Genomic DNA, 17,874 nt, shown 5'->3' on the forward strand with positions numbered 1-17,874 from the left:
CTTTATTTCTGAGCAAAGACAATAGTGGTATCCATTGGGGAATGGGGGTGGGAAGGAATGTGCAATTGGCAAAACAACTGAATGCTGTGAACCCTGAATAGAAACATAGAAAATGTACAGCACAATACAGGCCCTACTGTGACAAACATGTCCTTACCTTAGAAATTACCTGGGGTTACCCATAGCTCTCTATTTTTCTGAGCTCCATGTACCTGTCCAGGAGTCTCTTAAAAGACCCTATCGTATCCGCCTCCACCACCATCGCCGGCAGCCCGTTCCACACTCACCACTCTCTGCGTAAAAAAACTTACCTCTAACATCTCCTCTGTACCCGCTTCCAAGCACCTTAAAACCGTGTCCTCTCGTGCTAGCCAGTTCAGCCCTGGGAAAAAGCCTCTGACTATCCACACGATCAATGCCTCTCATCATCTTATACACCTCTATCAGGTCACCTCTCATCCTCTGTCGCTCCAGGGAAAAAAGGCCGAGTTCACTCAACTTATTCTCATAAGGCATGCTCCCCAAACCAGGCAATATTCTTGTAAATCTCCTCTGCACCCTTTCTAAGGTTTCCACATCCTTCCTGTAGTGAGGTGATCAGAACTGAGCACAATTCTGACCAGGGTCCCATATCGCTGCAACATTACCTCTCGGCTCCTAAACTCAATCCCACGATTGATGAAGGCCAATGCACCGTATGCTTTCTTAACCACAGAGTCAACCAGCGCAGCAGCTTTGAGTGTCCTATGGACTCGGACCCCAAGATTCCTCTGATCCTCCACACTATTTCCTCTGGTTCCATACACACTTTTCCACTGTCACACTTGATTGGTCCTTTACGCTCATGTCTTATCCCCTTACTCTTCACATACTTGTAGAATGCCTTGGGGTTTTCCCTAATCCTGTCCACCAAGGCCCTCTCATGGTCCTTTCTGGCTCTGCTAATTTCTTTCTTAAGCTCCTTCCTGCTAGACTTATAATCTTCTAGATCTCTATCATTACCTAGTTTTTTGAACCTGTCATAATCTCTTCTTTTCTTCTTGACTAGATTTACAACAGCCTTTGTACACTGTGGTTCCTGTACCCTACCATCCTTTCCCTGTCTCATTGGAACGTACCTATGCAGAATTCCATGCAAATATCCCCTGAACATTTGTCACATTTCTGCCGTACATTTCCCTGAGAACATCTGTTCCCAATTTATGCTTCCAAGTTCCTGCCTGATAGCCTCATATTTCCCCTTACTCCAATTAAGTGCTTTCCTGACTTGTCTGTTCCCATCTCCCTCCAATACTATGGTAAAGGAGATAGAATTGTGATCACTATCTCCAAAATGCTCTTCCACTGAGAGACCTGACCCCTCACCAGGTTAATTTCCCAATACCAGATCAAGTATCGCTTTCCAATACTTTCCAGAAATAGAATGAGGACACCAGCTAAAGAACTAGTCGCCTTTTAAGGCTAGAGCTAATCTAGCAACAAACAGCTCAATAAGCAGAGTGGAAATTAGTTGTGGGATCTTGCTCACCAATGTCTCAGTTCTGACATTGTGTACACTCATTTTAAAAATCCTAAGCGATATTGGTTCAAAGTAAATTATCAAGTATGCATATGTTATCATATACTATCTTGAAATTCATTTTCATGCAGGCATTTGCAGGAAAATAATGTACAATAGAATTTATGAAAAAATAATTTACTCCAAGGAGAACATCATTGTTTTTAAAATAACAAAGAAAATGTAGTGTAATTTCACTCAGGAATTGATTTCATTTACATTCTTATACCTCCTTAGCTGACCTTGGAAGTTGTACATAAGACTCACCTATCAGAATACGAACAACATTGCTTTTGTGTCTAATGCTTCTGACTTGTCCTTTTAGAATGGCTTCTTGCTCATTTGTCAGAGGAGGGTATCCATGTTCAGCAAGTGATCTGTTAACCTCCCTGTGTACTTGGTCACTGAGTGCATGCAGAGCTTCTCCTAATCCTGAAGTGCTGTTGAACGACAGGGAAAAGCAGGACAAGAATCCTTTAGTACGTTTTCTGTTACTGCTTACAGAGAGGGTCCCTTTTCATTTCTTGCCATATCAAATCAAAATTTCAACTGCTCTTGGCTTTATATGTCAAAGCTTCAAACCAGGATATGTGATACATTGATAGGGACAAAAAAATATCATTGGTAGCTCCGACACATTCCACCGCCTTCCAAACATATAGTCAGATTGAAGGGGGATCACAGGGGTCGGAGATGGTGGGGAGGGGATCACAGGGATCAGAGGGCGGGGAGGGTGATCACAGGGGTCGGAGACGGTGGGGAGGGGGATCACAGGGGTCGGAGATTGTGGGGAGGGGGATCACAGGGGTCAGAGACGGTGGGGAGGGGATCACAGGGGTCAGAGACGGTGGGGTGGGGGGTCACAGGGGTCAGAGACGGTGGGGCGGGGGATCACAGGGGTCGAAGACGGTGGGGTGGAGTCACAGGGGTCAGAGATGGTGGGGAGGGGGATCACAGGGGTCGGAGACAGTGGGGAGGGGGATCACAGGGGTCGGAGACGGTGGGGAGGGGGAGAACCAGACTAGGGTTGGAATGAATCGAGCAGCAGGACGGGAGAAAGCATGATTATGCACTCGTAGTTGGGAATTCTGAAATAATGGTACCAAATAAGACAAAGGAATTCGATAGTGTGACCCGGACAGCAAAACAAAAATACAGGACTGAATATTCTACTGTCGGCCTTGCTGATGTCTATCTTTGCTCTTGTACGTAGAAGCTGATTTGTTCGATGCCTTGTTTCACCTGGATTTGCTGATGACATTGAGCTTTAGGAATACTAGGTGCTGATAAGCTTCTAGGCTTTCTGTGTTCTATCGATTCCTGGAGACGCAGATGGTCAGATTAACTTACTTGCAGTTCTGTTCATCCAACAAGGCACAAGTCACCTGCTTTAGTTTGTCTACAAACCCAGGCAAAGCACCAATAGCAGCTCCTGCTGCATTAGTGGTCACCAGAAGAACAGTCGCCACTAGGGTCAGCTGATCAAGTCTCCACTGCAGCTCCTGTAGACGGGATTTGTCCATCAGCACAGTCTGTGAGGGAAGGAGGAGAGCAGCAGGATTGGTCCATGCCATCTGACTGAAAGAATCTCAACACGGAGTCAAGCCCTGTCAGAGAGTGGTTCAGAGCGAGTTCTGGAACTGGGAGGAATCGTATAAACAGCTGGGTCCATTGAAACAAAATCTGATCATTTTGATGATGATGATGATAAACTGCACTCATGAAAATTGCAGGTCCCTGACATGGTTTGGGTGATGGACTCCTAAACGTGATTGACTCTCCCAAATTAACTATTGACAAAGCATATAGTTAGCTACCTTTGGGGCAAAAATAAGCATATTGTAATTTCTTGGACCTGTTATTTTACATTTATTTCCGGATAAATTTCTGAATAATGACGATGACATTAACAGGTTTCAAGTTGGGGTCAGTTTATTTTTTCATTTCCTCTATCCATTTTAATATCCATAAGTACTCAGTGTTAATGGGGAAGTTGCTCCAGGAACAATTGACAGTTTCAAGTTCAGAATGTGCCATATATTTCCCAGTATAACTGACATGAATCAATCCTATCAACAAAACAGATCTAAGGTTATTCTTGATTTTTTTAAAATTTAAAATACTGAATGGATATTGTGGACAGGACTGCTTCACCACAAGTGATGAAGAAACTCATTCTCGGCAGCTGTACTTGGAATGAGATTCACCACTAGTCTTACTGTTAGGTATCATTTGTTCAACAGAATCCACTTAATTTCTTCTTCTGTTTTAATTTTCTGGCACTTAGGGAGTAACAGGTTAGAAGGAGTTAGTTAATTAGAAACTTACCCCCAGTCAAAAGGACTAAAATCATCAATCCAGTATCCAATAATATCTAAGGGCTAAAGATACCTTTTTTTTCAGGGATGACCATGTCTACCAGTCACCTTCAAAAGATACTAGGTATTCAATGACACATCTAAAAAGCTCACTTGATACCTGGTAGGAGCTAATATTTTCTGTTAAGTAAAGGTTATTGCAAATAATTTTAATTGATTTCAACATACTGATTTTAGAAGACTTAGTTATAAGGCAGTATGAAACATTTTTTAGTTATCTCTCTTTGGATGCTTTATTCACTCATTAAGAAACTCACCTTGTGGCACAACATGTCCTAATATAACTGACTGGGGGTTTCTACCCCCATAAATGACTCTGAGCTTACCTCTGGGTAAGTGTTGGAGTCGTGGTTCCATTTCAGCAAGTTCATGTAACCTTGATTCAGCACAGCATCTGGGCTCACCACTGCTGGATTGTTGCTGTGATTCTCTGAGATTGAATCGATAGTTTCTTTAGTTGCTGCTTTTAACCATGCAGTGGTGTGCTCCAAAGCATCTGGGAACAGAAGGAAGGTGGTATCGAAGTCAGCCCGGTGTAGATCAGGAGCTAACAGCAGCAGTTACCTCAGCTCTGTGAACCGAAAGCCGAACTTGTTTCCGAGCCTTTGAAGGGTTGGTTTATTTCCACAATGATGATGGTTTATAAAGACCGCTGCCAACTCCCCTTGGATTCAGCTGTGTTATCCCCCAGCACTTGGAGTCTCCTCACTAAATTGCTACATCTACCTACTTTTGAAACTACCACTTTCAACAAGCTTCGCACCTGAGACCTTGTAACTTGGTCACACGAGCTTCAACTTTTTCTTAGTTTTCTGCACTAAAACCATTAGAATGATATATTAGTATCCCACTCCACTGTGACCATTACACTCGGAGGATATCAGACTGTTATATTAGTATCCCTCCCCTCACCACCGTGCCCATTACACCCGGAGGATAGCAGACTGATATATTAATATCCCCCCCACCATGACCATTACACTCGGAGGATATCAGACTGTTATATTAGTATCCACCCCCCCCACTGTGACCATTACACTCGGAGGATATCAGATTGTTATATTAGTATTCCCCCCCCACCATGACCATTAAACTCAGAGGATATCAGACTGTTATATTAATATCCCCCCCACCATGACCATTACACTCGGAGGATATCAGACTGTTATATTAGTATCCACCCCCCCCCACTGTGACCATTACACTTGGAGGATATCAGTCTGTTATATTAGTATCCACCCCCACCCCACTGTGACCATTACACTCGGAGGATATCAGACTGTTATATTAACATCCCCCCCACCACCGTGATCATTACACTCGGAGGATATCAGAGTGTTATATTAATATCCCCCCCACCATGTCCATTACACTCGGAGGATATCAGACTGTTATATTAATATCCCCCCCACCGTGATCATTACACTCGGAGGATATCAGACTGTTATATTAATATCCTCCCCACTGTGACCATTACACTCGGAGGATATCAGACTGTTATATTAATATCCCCCCCACCATGTCCATTACACTCGGAGGATATCAGACTGTTATATTAATATCCCCCCCACCGTTAACATGAACATTACACTCGGAAGATATCAGACTGTTATATTAGTATCCCTCCCCCCCCCCACCATGACCATTACACTCGGAGGATATCAGATTGTTATATTAGTATTCCCCCCCACCATGACCATTACACTCGGAGGATATCAGACTGTTATATTAGTATCCACCCCCCCCACTGTGACCATTACACTTGGAGGATATCAGTCTGTTATATTAGTATCCACCCCCCCCACTGTGACCATTACACTCGGAGGATATCAGACTGTTATATTAATATCCCCCCCACCACCGTGATCATTACACTCGGAGGATATCAGAGTGTTATATTAATATCCCCCCCACCATGTCCATTACACTCGGAGGATATCAGACTTTTATATTAATATCCCCCCCACCGTTAACATGAACATTACACTCGGAAGATATCAGACTGTTATATTAGTATCCCTCCCCCCCCCCACCATGACCATTACACTCGGAGGATATCAGATTGTTATATTAGTATTCCCCCCCCCCCACCATGACCATTAAACTCGGAGGATATCAGACTGTTATATTAATATCCCCCCCACCATGACCATTACACTCGGAGGATATCAGACTGTTATATTAGTATCCACCCCCTCCCCCCACTGTGACCATTACACTTGGAGGATATCAGTCTGTTATATTAGTATCCACCCCCCCCCCACTGTGACCATTACACTCGGAGGATATCAGACTGTTATATTAATATCCCCCCCACCACCGTGATCATTACACTCGGAGGATATCAGAGTGTTATATTAATATCCCCCCCACCATGTCCATTACACTCGGAGGATATCAGACTGTTATATTAATATCCCCCCCACCGTGATCATTACACTCAGAGGATATCAGACTGTTATATTAGTATTCCCCCCCACCATGACCATTACACTCGGAGGATATCAGACTGTTATATTAATATCCCCCCCACCGTGATCATTACACTCGGAGGATATCAGACTGTTATATTAATATCCTCCCCACCGTGATCATTACACTCAGAGGATATCAGACTGTTATATTAATAGCCCCCCCACCATGACCATTACACTCGGAGGATATCAGACTGTTATATTAATATCCCCCCCCCCACCGTTAACATGACCATTACACTCGGAGGATATCAGACTGTTATATTAGTATCCCTCCCCCCCCCCACCATGACCATTACACTCGGAGGATATCAGATTGTTATATTAGTATTCCCCCCCCCCCCCCACCATGACCATTAAACTCGGAGGATATCAGACTGTTATATTAATATCCCCCCACCATGACCATTACACTCGGAGGATATCAGACTTATATTAGTATCCACCTCCCTACCATGACCATTACACTCAGAGGATATCAGATTGTTATATTAGTATTCCCCCCCCCCCCACCATGACCATTACACTCGGAGGATATCAGATTGTTATATTAGTATTCCCCCCCCCCCACCATGACCATTACACTCGGAGGATATCAGACTGTTATATTAGTATCCACCCCCCCTCCCACTGTGACCATTACACTTGGAGGATATCAGTCTGTTATATTAGTATCTACCTCCCTACCATGACAAGTACACTCAGAGGATATCAGACTGTTATATGAGTATTCCCCCCCCCCCAGCCGTGACCATTACACTTGGAAGATATCAGACTGTTATATTAGTATCCCTCCCCCCACCGTTAACATGAACATTACACTCGGAGGATATCAGACTGTTATATAAGTATCCATCCCCCCACCACCGTGCCATTTAGACTTGAAGGATATCAGACTGTTATTGCATTGACACAAAACAATTCCATTGAACTCTGCTTTGCAGATGGAAGGGGTCACTTTGGTTCTAATACGTGCGGCAAAATTGTGAATGCATTCAGAGATAACATGCTACAAAAGTAAATCTTTACCCATTCATCACTACACCTTCCCTTCGCCTCAACACCTTCTCTGCAGTCAATCATTCATTCCTGCACCTTAACCTTTCAGACTCTATCATGACCACTTCACTGAGTTACTTACTGGGCTGTTTGTTGAGGAACTCCTGGAATTTGCTGCGTTCATACTGAATAGACTGTTGCTGCAAGTGTGGCTTCAGTGTCTTAATGGTAAAGTTCAACATGTCGATCTTCATCAAGTCAAGCACACGGAAGATCTCCCTAAAAATGTAAAACTAGATGGATCAAAGATACCATTTCAAGGGAACAGGCCTTTGTACTCTGCAATGTTTAGGATGGACGCAACATCACACAATATATGGATAGTTGGATGGGTAGAGAGCAAGAAGACCTGAAACAACCTTTAATACATTATAATCTGGGTGCAATACGGAGTTAGTGCGCAGAGCAATTAGGAGAGGACATAAACCATTTCTAATGAAGATTTACATTCAAATATTAATGTGCTTCAGTGGTAAACATGGTGATTATAAACCTCAGAGTCCAGCAGAAGCCACAGTTCTGGACTAGGCAGGAAATCTGAAGGGCTTGAATGATTTTCACTTATATCTGCTACCTCAGCTTTCCAAATGACCCCTGTATCTGATGATTTTACTTTTTCCATTTATACCTCGAGACCCATTTATTACCCTTTCATTGCCCTAATGTTAACTCCTATGAGAATCGAGATATTTTTCTTTCATCATTGAAATTTTGCTGACTTCCCATTTTGTTTCTTCTTAAAACATTGCACAAAGCCTGTTACATTGCTGATTCCCTTCAATTCTAATGAAAGGCCATTGACTTGAAATGCTAAGATTCCTTATCTAGACACTGGCCGAACTGCTAAGTATTTCCAGCACCTTCTGCTTTTTATATAAAATGAAGCAAATTATGAACACCAGAAAGAAGACAACTTTGCAAGTAACAAGGACTGTGTACGAAGAGATGTGATAAATAAAGTTGTGTCAGAATTCGCGATAGAACGCGGATTAATCAACACTTTCAGAACTGACAGGTGCAGCATCGATGGTACAAAATTAAAAGACTCATGGGAAAACACCAGGAGAAATAAATGTGCAAGAAACTTTGGATCTCATTATCAAGTCTATTCTCGGTTTCTGTTAAGAGAATAAACAAGATTGTGGATGTTATTATGAAATGAAAGAACTGTGCTTTAAAGGAGATTACAATACTTCTGCAATTTATAATTTAAAAAGGTAACTATTATTTGTAAGTCCATGTGAATCCTGCAATAAAACATTGCATTTATATATTTGCCTTTAATACAGTAAAATGTGACAGGATGGACCACTAAAACTAAATCAAAATTTGGGAGACTAAGTCCCAACAGTCGATATCAGAATAAGTGAAGTGGAAAGAGGGTTATTTCTAATATATACGCTTGCCCATCCTCACTTACTTGAAGAGCGATACGGTGCCTGTGATGCTTTTCAGTTTCTTTATTTCCTCATCCCGGACTGGCGCACAGAGACTTCCCATCATGCTGATGATGAAGCCAGCCAATCGGTGGATATCCAGGGCATTGTGATTGGCCTGTTGTTGGATCAGCTCTATGTCCAGTACCTCACCGATCTGTGATCGCAAACGGGTGTGACCAGGCAGCAGGAGTGACAACAGTGACTGAGGAGAATCAAATCAACAATGAAGAGGGTCCACATCAGACCACTGGCCCAAATCATATCTGACACATTTACTCTTGTTCAACTGCAATCCTTAATAGCTCTGGAATATTCCACTCACAAACTGCTTGGCTTTTCAGTTTATAACTTGGACAAGGCTGAAAGACAAAGCAATTTTCTATCTTTTTCAGAATGCAGGGGATAACCACCTTCTGTCTCATAATTCCTCACAACATAAAAGGAAGTAATTTGATACATCAATCCTATTCCCTACTCATTTCCCTGCTACATATTCCCTTTCACATACCCATTATCTCCTCTGAAACTACCATCACAAGTGGTAATATATAATTTATAGTAAATTATTTATAAATAAGTCCATCAAACTGCATGTCTTGGGTTGTGGTAGGAAACCCATGTGGTCACTTGAAGAACGTGCAAACTCCAGTATCAGAGATCAGGATCGAGTCCAGGTTGCTGGAGTTGTCAGCAGCTGCATTTCCTGTTGACCCACTGTGCTGTGACCCTTTCTCTCCCTCTCCTTTACCTTTGGAGGATAGGGAAGGTTTAGAGGATGGATAGCAAAGCTTTAGGTGTAGAAGGATATGGACCAAATGCAGACATATGGGATTAACTCAGTTAGACTACTTGGTCTGCACGGACAAGTTAAAGTGAAGGGCCTATTTCGGCATTATATAGCTCTATAAGAATTCCTCCCTTGGACAAGGAGTTCTGCACTTGCTGAGCAATTTTGATCAACTCCTAGAATCTACCCGAGTTATTTTCCAGGATAACTTCCCAGGATGCACAGATTCAGAGTGTGGTCGAGGAGAGCTGTTTCCCTATTCTGTTTTCTTCTTAGACACTCCCTGAAGAACGAAAATAATTTGCTTCAATTTTGGTTTTGCAGGTTCTAAAGCAGTTAATGAGGTCAATGTGTAAACTGAAAGCTCTTTCACACATGGGGCAGTTGGTGATAGAGTGAGTGGGCAGGTGGATAGTTTGCCAGTTTTCCAAAGGGAGAACTTTCAGAAATATTGCTCCAAGGATTGGAGATTGTTGCTATACTGGTGATAGTTCCACAGAATTCCCATTGATATTATGACAGGAAGTTGAGAAACTTTGGCTGAAATTCAGGGAGGGTCAAAGCTCAATTTAGCATCGTATTTGCAAAGATGTGAGCCATGTTTGAAGCATTCTCTATCCCCAGTGCAAGGGTAAATGTGGATTTGGCCATTCTACAACTAATGTCACTGTCCAGCACAACTCTAAAGGGTTTATAAATTATACTATCGGACATTCTTGTTCAAGGCAGATGTACAGTGAATGTGAAAGGCTCTGCAGTGTTGTAAACAGCTGCTTTGAGGTTTCAGTGTTAAACTCCAATCTGTCTTTTCCAGGGAAAAGGTACGAGAACTGGGCCAATTAGCATGTGTCTAGCATTCCATACAGACCTGTCTATCTCCAGACCTCACCTCTTTAACTTCCTGCAGCAGCTTGATGGCCTGGAAGTACTGTGGTGGGGTCTCGTTCAGCTGGGCCTGCAGGCAGTCCCAGAATGCCTGGTGCATGATCTCCTTCACCCTCCTTTCCAAACTGTGAAAGAAATGAGCAGATATTGAACAGTGAGACTGTTACAGGGAAACAATGGTGCATCACAGGTAAAGGTAGCACGATGGTAAGGCACTGTCTGAATAGCTCTTTGGTGGTGCTATCAATTTCCCTTCATTCCCTACAGTCTAGTAACCTTTTCCCTTCTAGCATTTATACAGTTCCATTTTGGAAGTTAGTTTCATGATTCCTCTCAACTATGTATTCCAGGTCATGAAAGCTCCCGTGTATTTGCTTTTCTCATATCACCTCTGGTCCTTTTGTCAATCACCTCACATCCGTTTCCTCTGGTTACCGACATTTCTGTCGATAGAATATGTATTCCTATATACCCTGTTGAAGCCTTTCATGAATCTGAACATTTCAATCACTCTCTGCTCCAAAGACAACAAACCCAGCTTTGGCATTTTCTCCACACAATCCAAGTCCTTCTCCTATGATACCATTCTGGTAAATATGCTCAGTATTATTTCCTGAGGCCTTGATATTCATAGCAAAACTGGAATCTATAAGTGAACACAAAATTCCAAGCCTAATCCTTTTACAGCAGTTAACCAATAATTTCATTGTTTCTATCTTTTATGAATTAATAAAATCAATGGTTTCTTTTTTTAAAAAGTGTTTTCTAAAATTTGTCCTGCCACCTTCAAAGTATTTTGTGCACACATCTCCAGGTACCTTGTTTTCACAGAACTTTAACATCGTACCATTTGGTTCCCATTACTTGATCGCATTCTGCCTATCAACATGAATCACTTCCCACTTCTCTGCATTAAAAATGCTGCCGTGTGACCTCCCAGTTCACCAGACTCTCTATTTCACCCTGATGGCACCTCATAATTCACTACATTTTTGGGCTGTTCCTGAGGCACACTTTGAAATAATATCCTCCCAACCCAGGTCAGAAATAAAAGCGCATTGGCTCCAACAATATCTCCTGGGGAACATCAAAACAATTCTCTGCTATGAGAAAACAACGTACTATCATGAATGAGTTGTTTTCTATCTCTTAGTCTTATATCCAGCTGCATTATATCTTGAATCACATGAGCTTTAGTTTTCGTAATCAATTCCTTCTGAATAGGTTAGTTGATAAACTAATACATAACATGTCAACTAACAGCGGGAGGGAAGACAAATGATTAATCCTGAAACTAAACTTGGTAAAATTGACCTTTACCTGTTCTGAGGTAGTTCCTTCTGCTGGAACTGGAAGTTGCTGTTTATGACCACTTCATGAGCAATGGCCAGGTTGGACACATCTCGGGCAGTTTCCAGAACTTCAGTCACAGGTACAAGTCGTGGCGGGCTGGCTGTGGAAAGAAAATGTAGACAGCATATTCTTATTTTCAAAATGACCACATCAGTTCTTCATGAAGCTATGGCTAACTTACACCCTTACCAACTTCATTGGTGTGTGGCTGTCGACATGGACTCTGTTTGACCAACCTGAAGATTAATGCTAGGTTCAATCTGATTTTTATTGAGACCTTCCTAGAGATATCCATCTGAGAATATAGTTTAAATCCAAATGGTATATAAACTATTTAATCTGAACTACAGAGACTAAAATCTAGGATACTACTAAATGGCATGTCTAATCAAGGATTAAATTCACTTTAAAGGAACTGGAAATGAATTCTATTTAGAATTTGATTTCTCACTACTTGAGATTATAACATGTGGCACCTGCCTGAGGAAAGAATTGAAATAAGTCTAAATTTTCAACATTTCAAATTATAACCCTCCTCATGTTTCTTAAAAGAAAGGAAATTACATTAACATTTTAATGTATCTTATAGCAAATATCTATTAAGCCTTAAATAAATAACCTTTGTATATTTGGCTGCCTTTGCTTGTTAAATATTTTCTCATGTCTCAAATCCAAATCCTTTTAAGTTTTTGTCTTATAATATTTAAGCCTCTCACAACTGGAACAGTGGGAAATAATTTACTGCTTGTGGTAATTTAGGAACAAGTTGCCTTTGACAGCTTTTATGCAAAACTTTACATTCAAATTACAATATGTAAAAAACAGACTATTCATATTAATGACCTGAAGGAGCACACAAATGCAAGGTTTCCGAGTATGCATATTGATAGACATAGAGATAGAGATATAAACTGCAGAGAGACTGAGTGATCAGACCAAATTCTGGCAAGTGGAACTTTGAAATGTCTAATATTAGGGAGTATACATGTCAGGAAAGGGGGCAAGGATAACCTCAAAGTTCCGTGAGGCAAGTTGTTTTTTTTTTAAAACAGAGAATGATGGTTGCCTGAAATACACTTTTAGGGGTGGTTGTGGAGGCAAATACTACAGAGATGTTAAAAAGTACATGAATATGCAGAACGTACATTTGTTTCTGCAGAGGAGATTAATTTAGGAGGATTTTGAGAGTAGTACCTTGGAGATTTCCAAATCTAAACTCGATAGTTATTTCAACACACTGCGTGAATTTTGGCAAGCTTTGTTGGGATGAATGGCCTACCCTTGTCAAAAACCTTCTAATGTTCAAATTTATTTTGTAATAAAAATGTTAAGTACTAGTTTAATTAGTTCATCCTAACACTGTGGGCCAAAGGGCCCATTTTTCGTGCTGGACTGTTCTGTGTCAATGTTCGGATGCTCAGTAGTCTGTGATAAGAAGAATCAAAAGGATGATTATTTTCTAAATGGAGAGCGTCTCAGAATGAAGCTCAAAGCAACAGTTTGATCTTTATTGTGGGTGGGGGAAGGGTGGAGTTCAGCAACAGTGAGGTTTGTTACAGTTGTGCAAGGGGTTGATGAGGCCACGTCTGGAATAATGTGCCACTTTATGTAGACAGTGTTCAGATTACTATAGGATGGAGATGAACAGTGTGCACAAGAGAATCACACAAACACCAATGACAGAATGAACCACTGCAGGAAGAGCAATCGCCAGCTGACCTCAGTGACCTGGTGATCGAGCAAGCAACCCAGTGCTCCCAGTTCTGCTTGGCTTGACCCAGCCCCGACTGTTGTGTCAAAAGAAGGGGGGAGGGAAAGAGGGAGGAGGAATGTGAAGATGTCCTGTTCCCACCCTGCAACCCTGTAATGAGGGGTGACCTTATTCAAATGTATAAGATCCTAAAGGACTTAAGGTTGAGATGTTTTCACAAGTTGAAGAATCAGGAAAAAGAGGACAAAGTTACAAAATAGGTGGCCAGTCACTTAAAACCGAGACGTGGAAATTTCGTTATCAGGTGGTAATGAATCTCTGAAATTCTCTTCTTTGTACAGTGCTGGAGACCAGATCATTAATTAGAGATGGAAAAAAATATTTTAAAGAGCTAGGAATTGTGGATTATGAGGAGCTGGCACAGAAGAGGAATTGAAGCCAGCATAGATCAGCCATCACACATCAAAGTTGCTGGTGAACGCAGCAGGCCAGGCAGCATTGCTAGGAAGAGGTACAGTCGACGTTTCAGGCCGAGACCCTTTGTCAGGACTGAAGGGTCTTGGCCCGAAACGTCAACTGTACCTCTTCCTAGAGATGCTGCTTGGTCTGCTGCGTTCTCCAGCAACTTTGATGTGTGTTGCTTGAATTTCCAGCATCTGCAGAATTCCTCGTGTTTACATAGATCAACCATATTCCTATTGAATGCCAGGGAGGTTTGAGGAGCAAGGCCGATTCCTGCTCCTGTTTCCTTGTGTTCAAGAGGAACAGCAACATGAGAGAGTCTCCGACTGGGATTTAGGGAATTGCTCCTCAAGGGAGGGAAGGAGACCTTGTGCACATGGGCTATAAGGGACTCGCTCAGTGAAAGACATCTTTCACATGGTCCCAGTGGCCCTTGGCAGGCAACAAACCTCAACATCACCCAAATTTACAGTTTGCAGATTAAAATAGTGTCCAGTACTAAATGAGATTTTAAATACTGTAATAAGTTTATTTCAAGGAAGAGCAGCTGCTCAGGGTTAAAGTGAGGAGATCTGGTCTGAGGAATCGGGTACCAGCACACACTTCTACTTCAGCAGCAGCGTACTTAGCAACCAGTCCTAATGCACACACACCATTATTCCTCCACGCAGGAGAAATGCGAATCACATGCATCCATCATCCTAATTGCACCAGTCTTGGACAATTCACCAAAGATAACCCATACTGACACTATCTGCTGCTATTTTCACAGCAAATTAATCAACCAATAACCCTCTTAATCTTGTGGAAAATGAAGAGTTGTGAAAGTGTAAAGGAAGAGGTCCGAGCATTCCATCCTGAAGTTTACAGGATTTATTGTAATAAGTGGCATTATTATGAAATCATCTTCCCAGCTAATAGCTTCAGAATTAAATGACCAGAACTAAAAGTCTACTGATCAAACCTGCTCGAAAGCTGATCATTTGAAGTTTGCTTTATGTACTTTCCTTATTGCCTCCAGTGTTCCTTTGCTTTAATCTTCATATTCTAAGACAAAGTCTGCATTTTGCATTGGATTCCCTATTCAGTAAGAGCTCTGTCTGGTAATAACAGGCATTGGGACAAGCAGCATTCCAATTGCCTGACACCACTGTAGAGAACACTCGTAAAGATGGGACTGTGCCAAGTGTCTGCTACCAGCCTATTTCCTCACTCCTGCATTACAGAAGGAGATTCACAGTAAATGTGCAGGTGTAACCCAATGTAATTTAACACTCAAATGGCTATCTTCCTTTTCGAGGAAATGCCAGGAATATGACATCTGCTTGGCACATTGAATGGCAACATTTTAGACCATAACCTTGGAAAATTGAATACATCTAAAGAGTAGGAGAACTATGAAGTTGATGCATTCAGAAAGTAGCCTTTAATTTGAACACAAATAAAGGTGTCCAACTCAGCGTGCCAAGTGAAGATGAACACGTGAAAGAAGTGAATATTCTCACACCTCCAAAAATAAATTTTGTTAAATTGGCTTGTTATAAGCTCCAAGGACTGTCCGTTATCTGTTCCTGGATGTCTAGACGGTGGCTGTCTAGAAATGCATAACTGAAGTGATTGTACTCTGCAGTGATTGGATGTGCAAGTGGAGTGATAGTAGCTTACTGTTCTGGGTTCAGTTCCTTGGCATTAGCACCTAGGCTTCCTTTCCACAGTTAAAGATAATTTACATGATTTCTTCCATGCACGAAGAATGGAGTTCATAAATAGATTCCACTCCCACACTTGCCCTTCTGTTTTCAAACCTCTTCATGGAGAAGAAACGTATCAGTGAGTTTCTATCCAAGGTTTATGGTTGATCTGAGTAGAAATCCACCTGTTTTTATACTCTTATGCCATGATGTGAATGCTATAGTGTGCTATCCCTTTAGTGCATTTAAAATGCAATACATAACAAATTCTGCCAAAAACAAAACTCAAGAGTCTGCATTTAGCATTGGATTCTCTCCTGGCACAGAGACCCATCTTTACAAGAGTTTTTTATCATGCAAAAAAAAAACACACACATATTAATTTTACTTCACTGTCTCTCTCCGAATCTGCCCGACCTGCTGAGAACTAATTTTTTTCTCTAATACATAACCTAACTTGGGAGCTTAGATGCTGAATCACTACTCTTTTCTCCACACTGTAAAGTGCATCTTACTTCAAACTTATGATCATACAGTACTTTCCCCAGAACTCTTTTTAAGAGTGATTACTTTTGCAAAGCAGCAAGCAATTTACGTAGTCCGATGACCATTATATAACACTGAGATAAAAGACCAATTAAACTGTTTTACTGATGTTTCAATACTGGCCAGAACTCCTTTGCCCTTCTAGGAAGTGTTGACTATTCTTAACCAAATACTACCCTGTGAGGAATGCATTTGAATAGAATTCTTATGAATATAGGACGGGAAACAGATATAAATGGCCAAATTGTTGGTTCAAGGAAACGCAACACTCTCAAACTGTGAGTTGGCCTTGTTGTAGATGCTGGTTTCCACTACTGGTGGTTATTTCTGCTCTTGTTCACAAATTCATAGATTGGAATTTAGAATGCAGATTTAAAAAGAAGAGTGTGAAGGTTAAGGATGAGGAATGCAATTGCTCAAGTTGTCTTTGACTTCAAAACTGCAAACCTTGCACCTCCAAAAAAACATGGGCTCTTGCTGGGGATCCTTTGGGACCTCCCCAAGCACCGGATCCTCATTTAACAAGCACCAGCTGCTTAGTTAATCTGGATGGGTCACAAACCACTCATGTCTACTTCTCAGCAACAGGTGCCAGAAAGTCATCTGAGGAGAGATGGGTACAGGAGGCATAGACTACTATTTCTGTTCCCCCATGTCTTTCTTCACTGAGATGAGGCCACAATGTAGATCAGTCACGAAACTGAAAAATTGTCGCATCTCAACACAAGAGGCAACTATTCAACTTGCCAGGCTACTGAAGAATTTCAAAACCATCCCACTACTCAGCTCTTTCTTTTGAGTCTTCAGGTTTTTCTTTTCACTCCAGATCATGGAAACAAGTTCTCCTCACCTGCCCTCCAGAATTTTTAACTTCTGTTTCCTAGAATGTCCATCTTGTCACCAATGGAAACATTCCTCCCAGTTATTAATCCATTTTGAATTCAAATATTTCTGGTGTATCTCTCCATAATCTTGTGGATCGCCTTACCTGCTTGAATAGCTCCAGTGACATAAAAGAAATACATCTCTGAACTGCATTTCCTAAAATTGTTGCAGCTTCCTTTCTGAGAAGCAGAAGTGGCTGAGAGGGAGATCATGGAGTGAGTTGGAGACAGTTCTTTCTGGACTTCTTGCGCCAGGTTTAAAAAGCAGCTGGGGCCTGTTGCGACTTGCCTGCTGAGCGGGAGATTGCTTGGGTTATTAGTAACTTAGCAAGGGTCAATAAAAAGCGAGGTGCAAGCAGAGTGGCCATTGTAGGAGCAGGCAATGTTGGAGTGGGCCAGTGTTAGAGTGGTCAGGCTCTGGCTCAACAGGCAGAGGACAAGGGTGCACAATTGTTTGGAATCGTTTAGTTGATCGTAGAACTTAAGCTCAAGAAGTTAGACCCCCAAGGTAAAACAAGCGTAGTTGGGATGGCAGTTAAGGCAATGGAATGCTGTGGGGTTGCAGGGCATCCCTGGTGACTACACCTGCAGGAAGTGCAGCCAACTTCAGCTCCTGACCGACAAGGTCAAGGAACTGGAGCTGGACG

The 17,874-nt window shown here is 41.8% G+C and overlaps 1 protein-coding gene across 2 annotated transcripts in view; it reads right to left on the minus strand.

Annotated features, from left to right (window-relative positions):
- LOC140209903 (T-complex protein 11-like protein 1) overlaps window positions 1-17,874 on the minus strand; it is a 42,313-nt gene that overhangs the window by 11,830 nt on the left and 12,609 nt on the right. The window contains exons 3-9 of one of the 2 annotated variants that reach the window (XM_072278558.1): window positions 11,901-12,033; window positions 10,585-10,705; window positions 8,890-9,110; window positions 7,552-7,688; window positions 4,263-4,432; window positions 2,966-3,090; window positions 1,826-1,998 (exon numbers count right to left, since the gene is read on the minus strand). In XM_072278558.1, the coding sequence (XP_072134659.1) occupies window positions 1,826-1,998; window positions 2,966-3,090; window positions 4,263-4,432; window positions 7,552-7,688; window positions 8,890-9,110; window positions 10,585-10,705; window positions 11,901-12,033 (1,080 nt within the window). Of the gene's footprint in view, window positions 1-1,825; window positions 1,999-2,908; window positions 3,091-4,262; window positions 4,433-7,551; window positions 7,689-8,889; window positions 9,111-10,584; window positions 10,706-11,900; window positions 12,034-17,874 lie in introns of both variants that reach the window. The other variant, XM_072278557.1, reaches the window with a different exon arrangement.

The sequence above is a fragment of the Mobula birostris genome, chromosome 14 (genome assembly GCF_030028105.1).
Source record: "Mobula birostris isolate sMobBir1 chromosome 14, sMobBir1.hap1, whole genome shotgun sequence".
NCBI lineage: Eukaryota > Metazoa > Chordata > Chondrichthyes > Myliobatiformes > Myliobatidae > Mobula > Mobula birostris.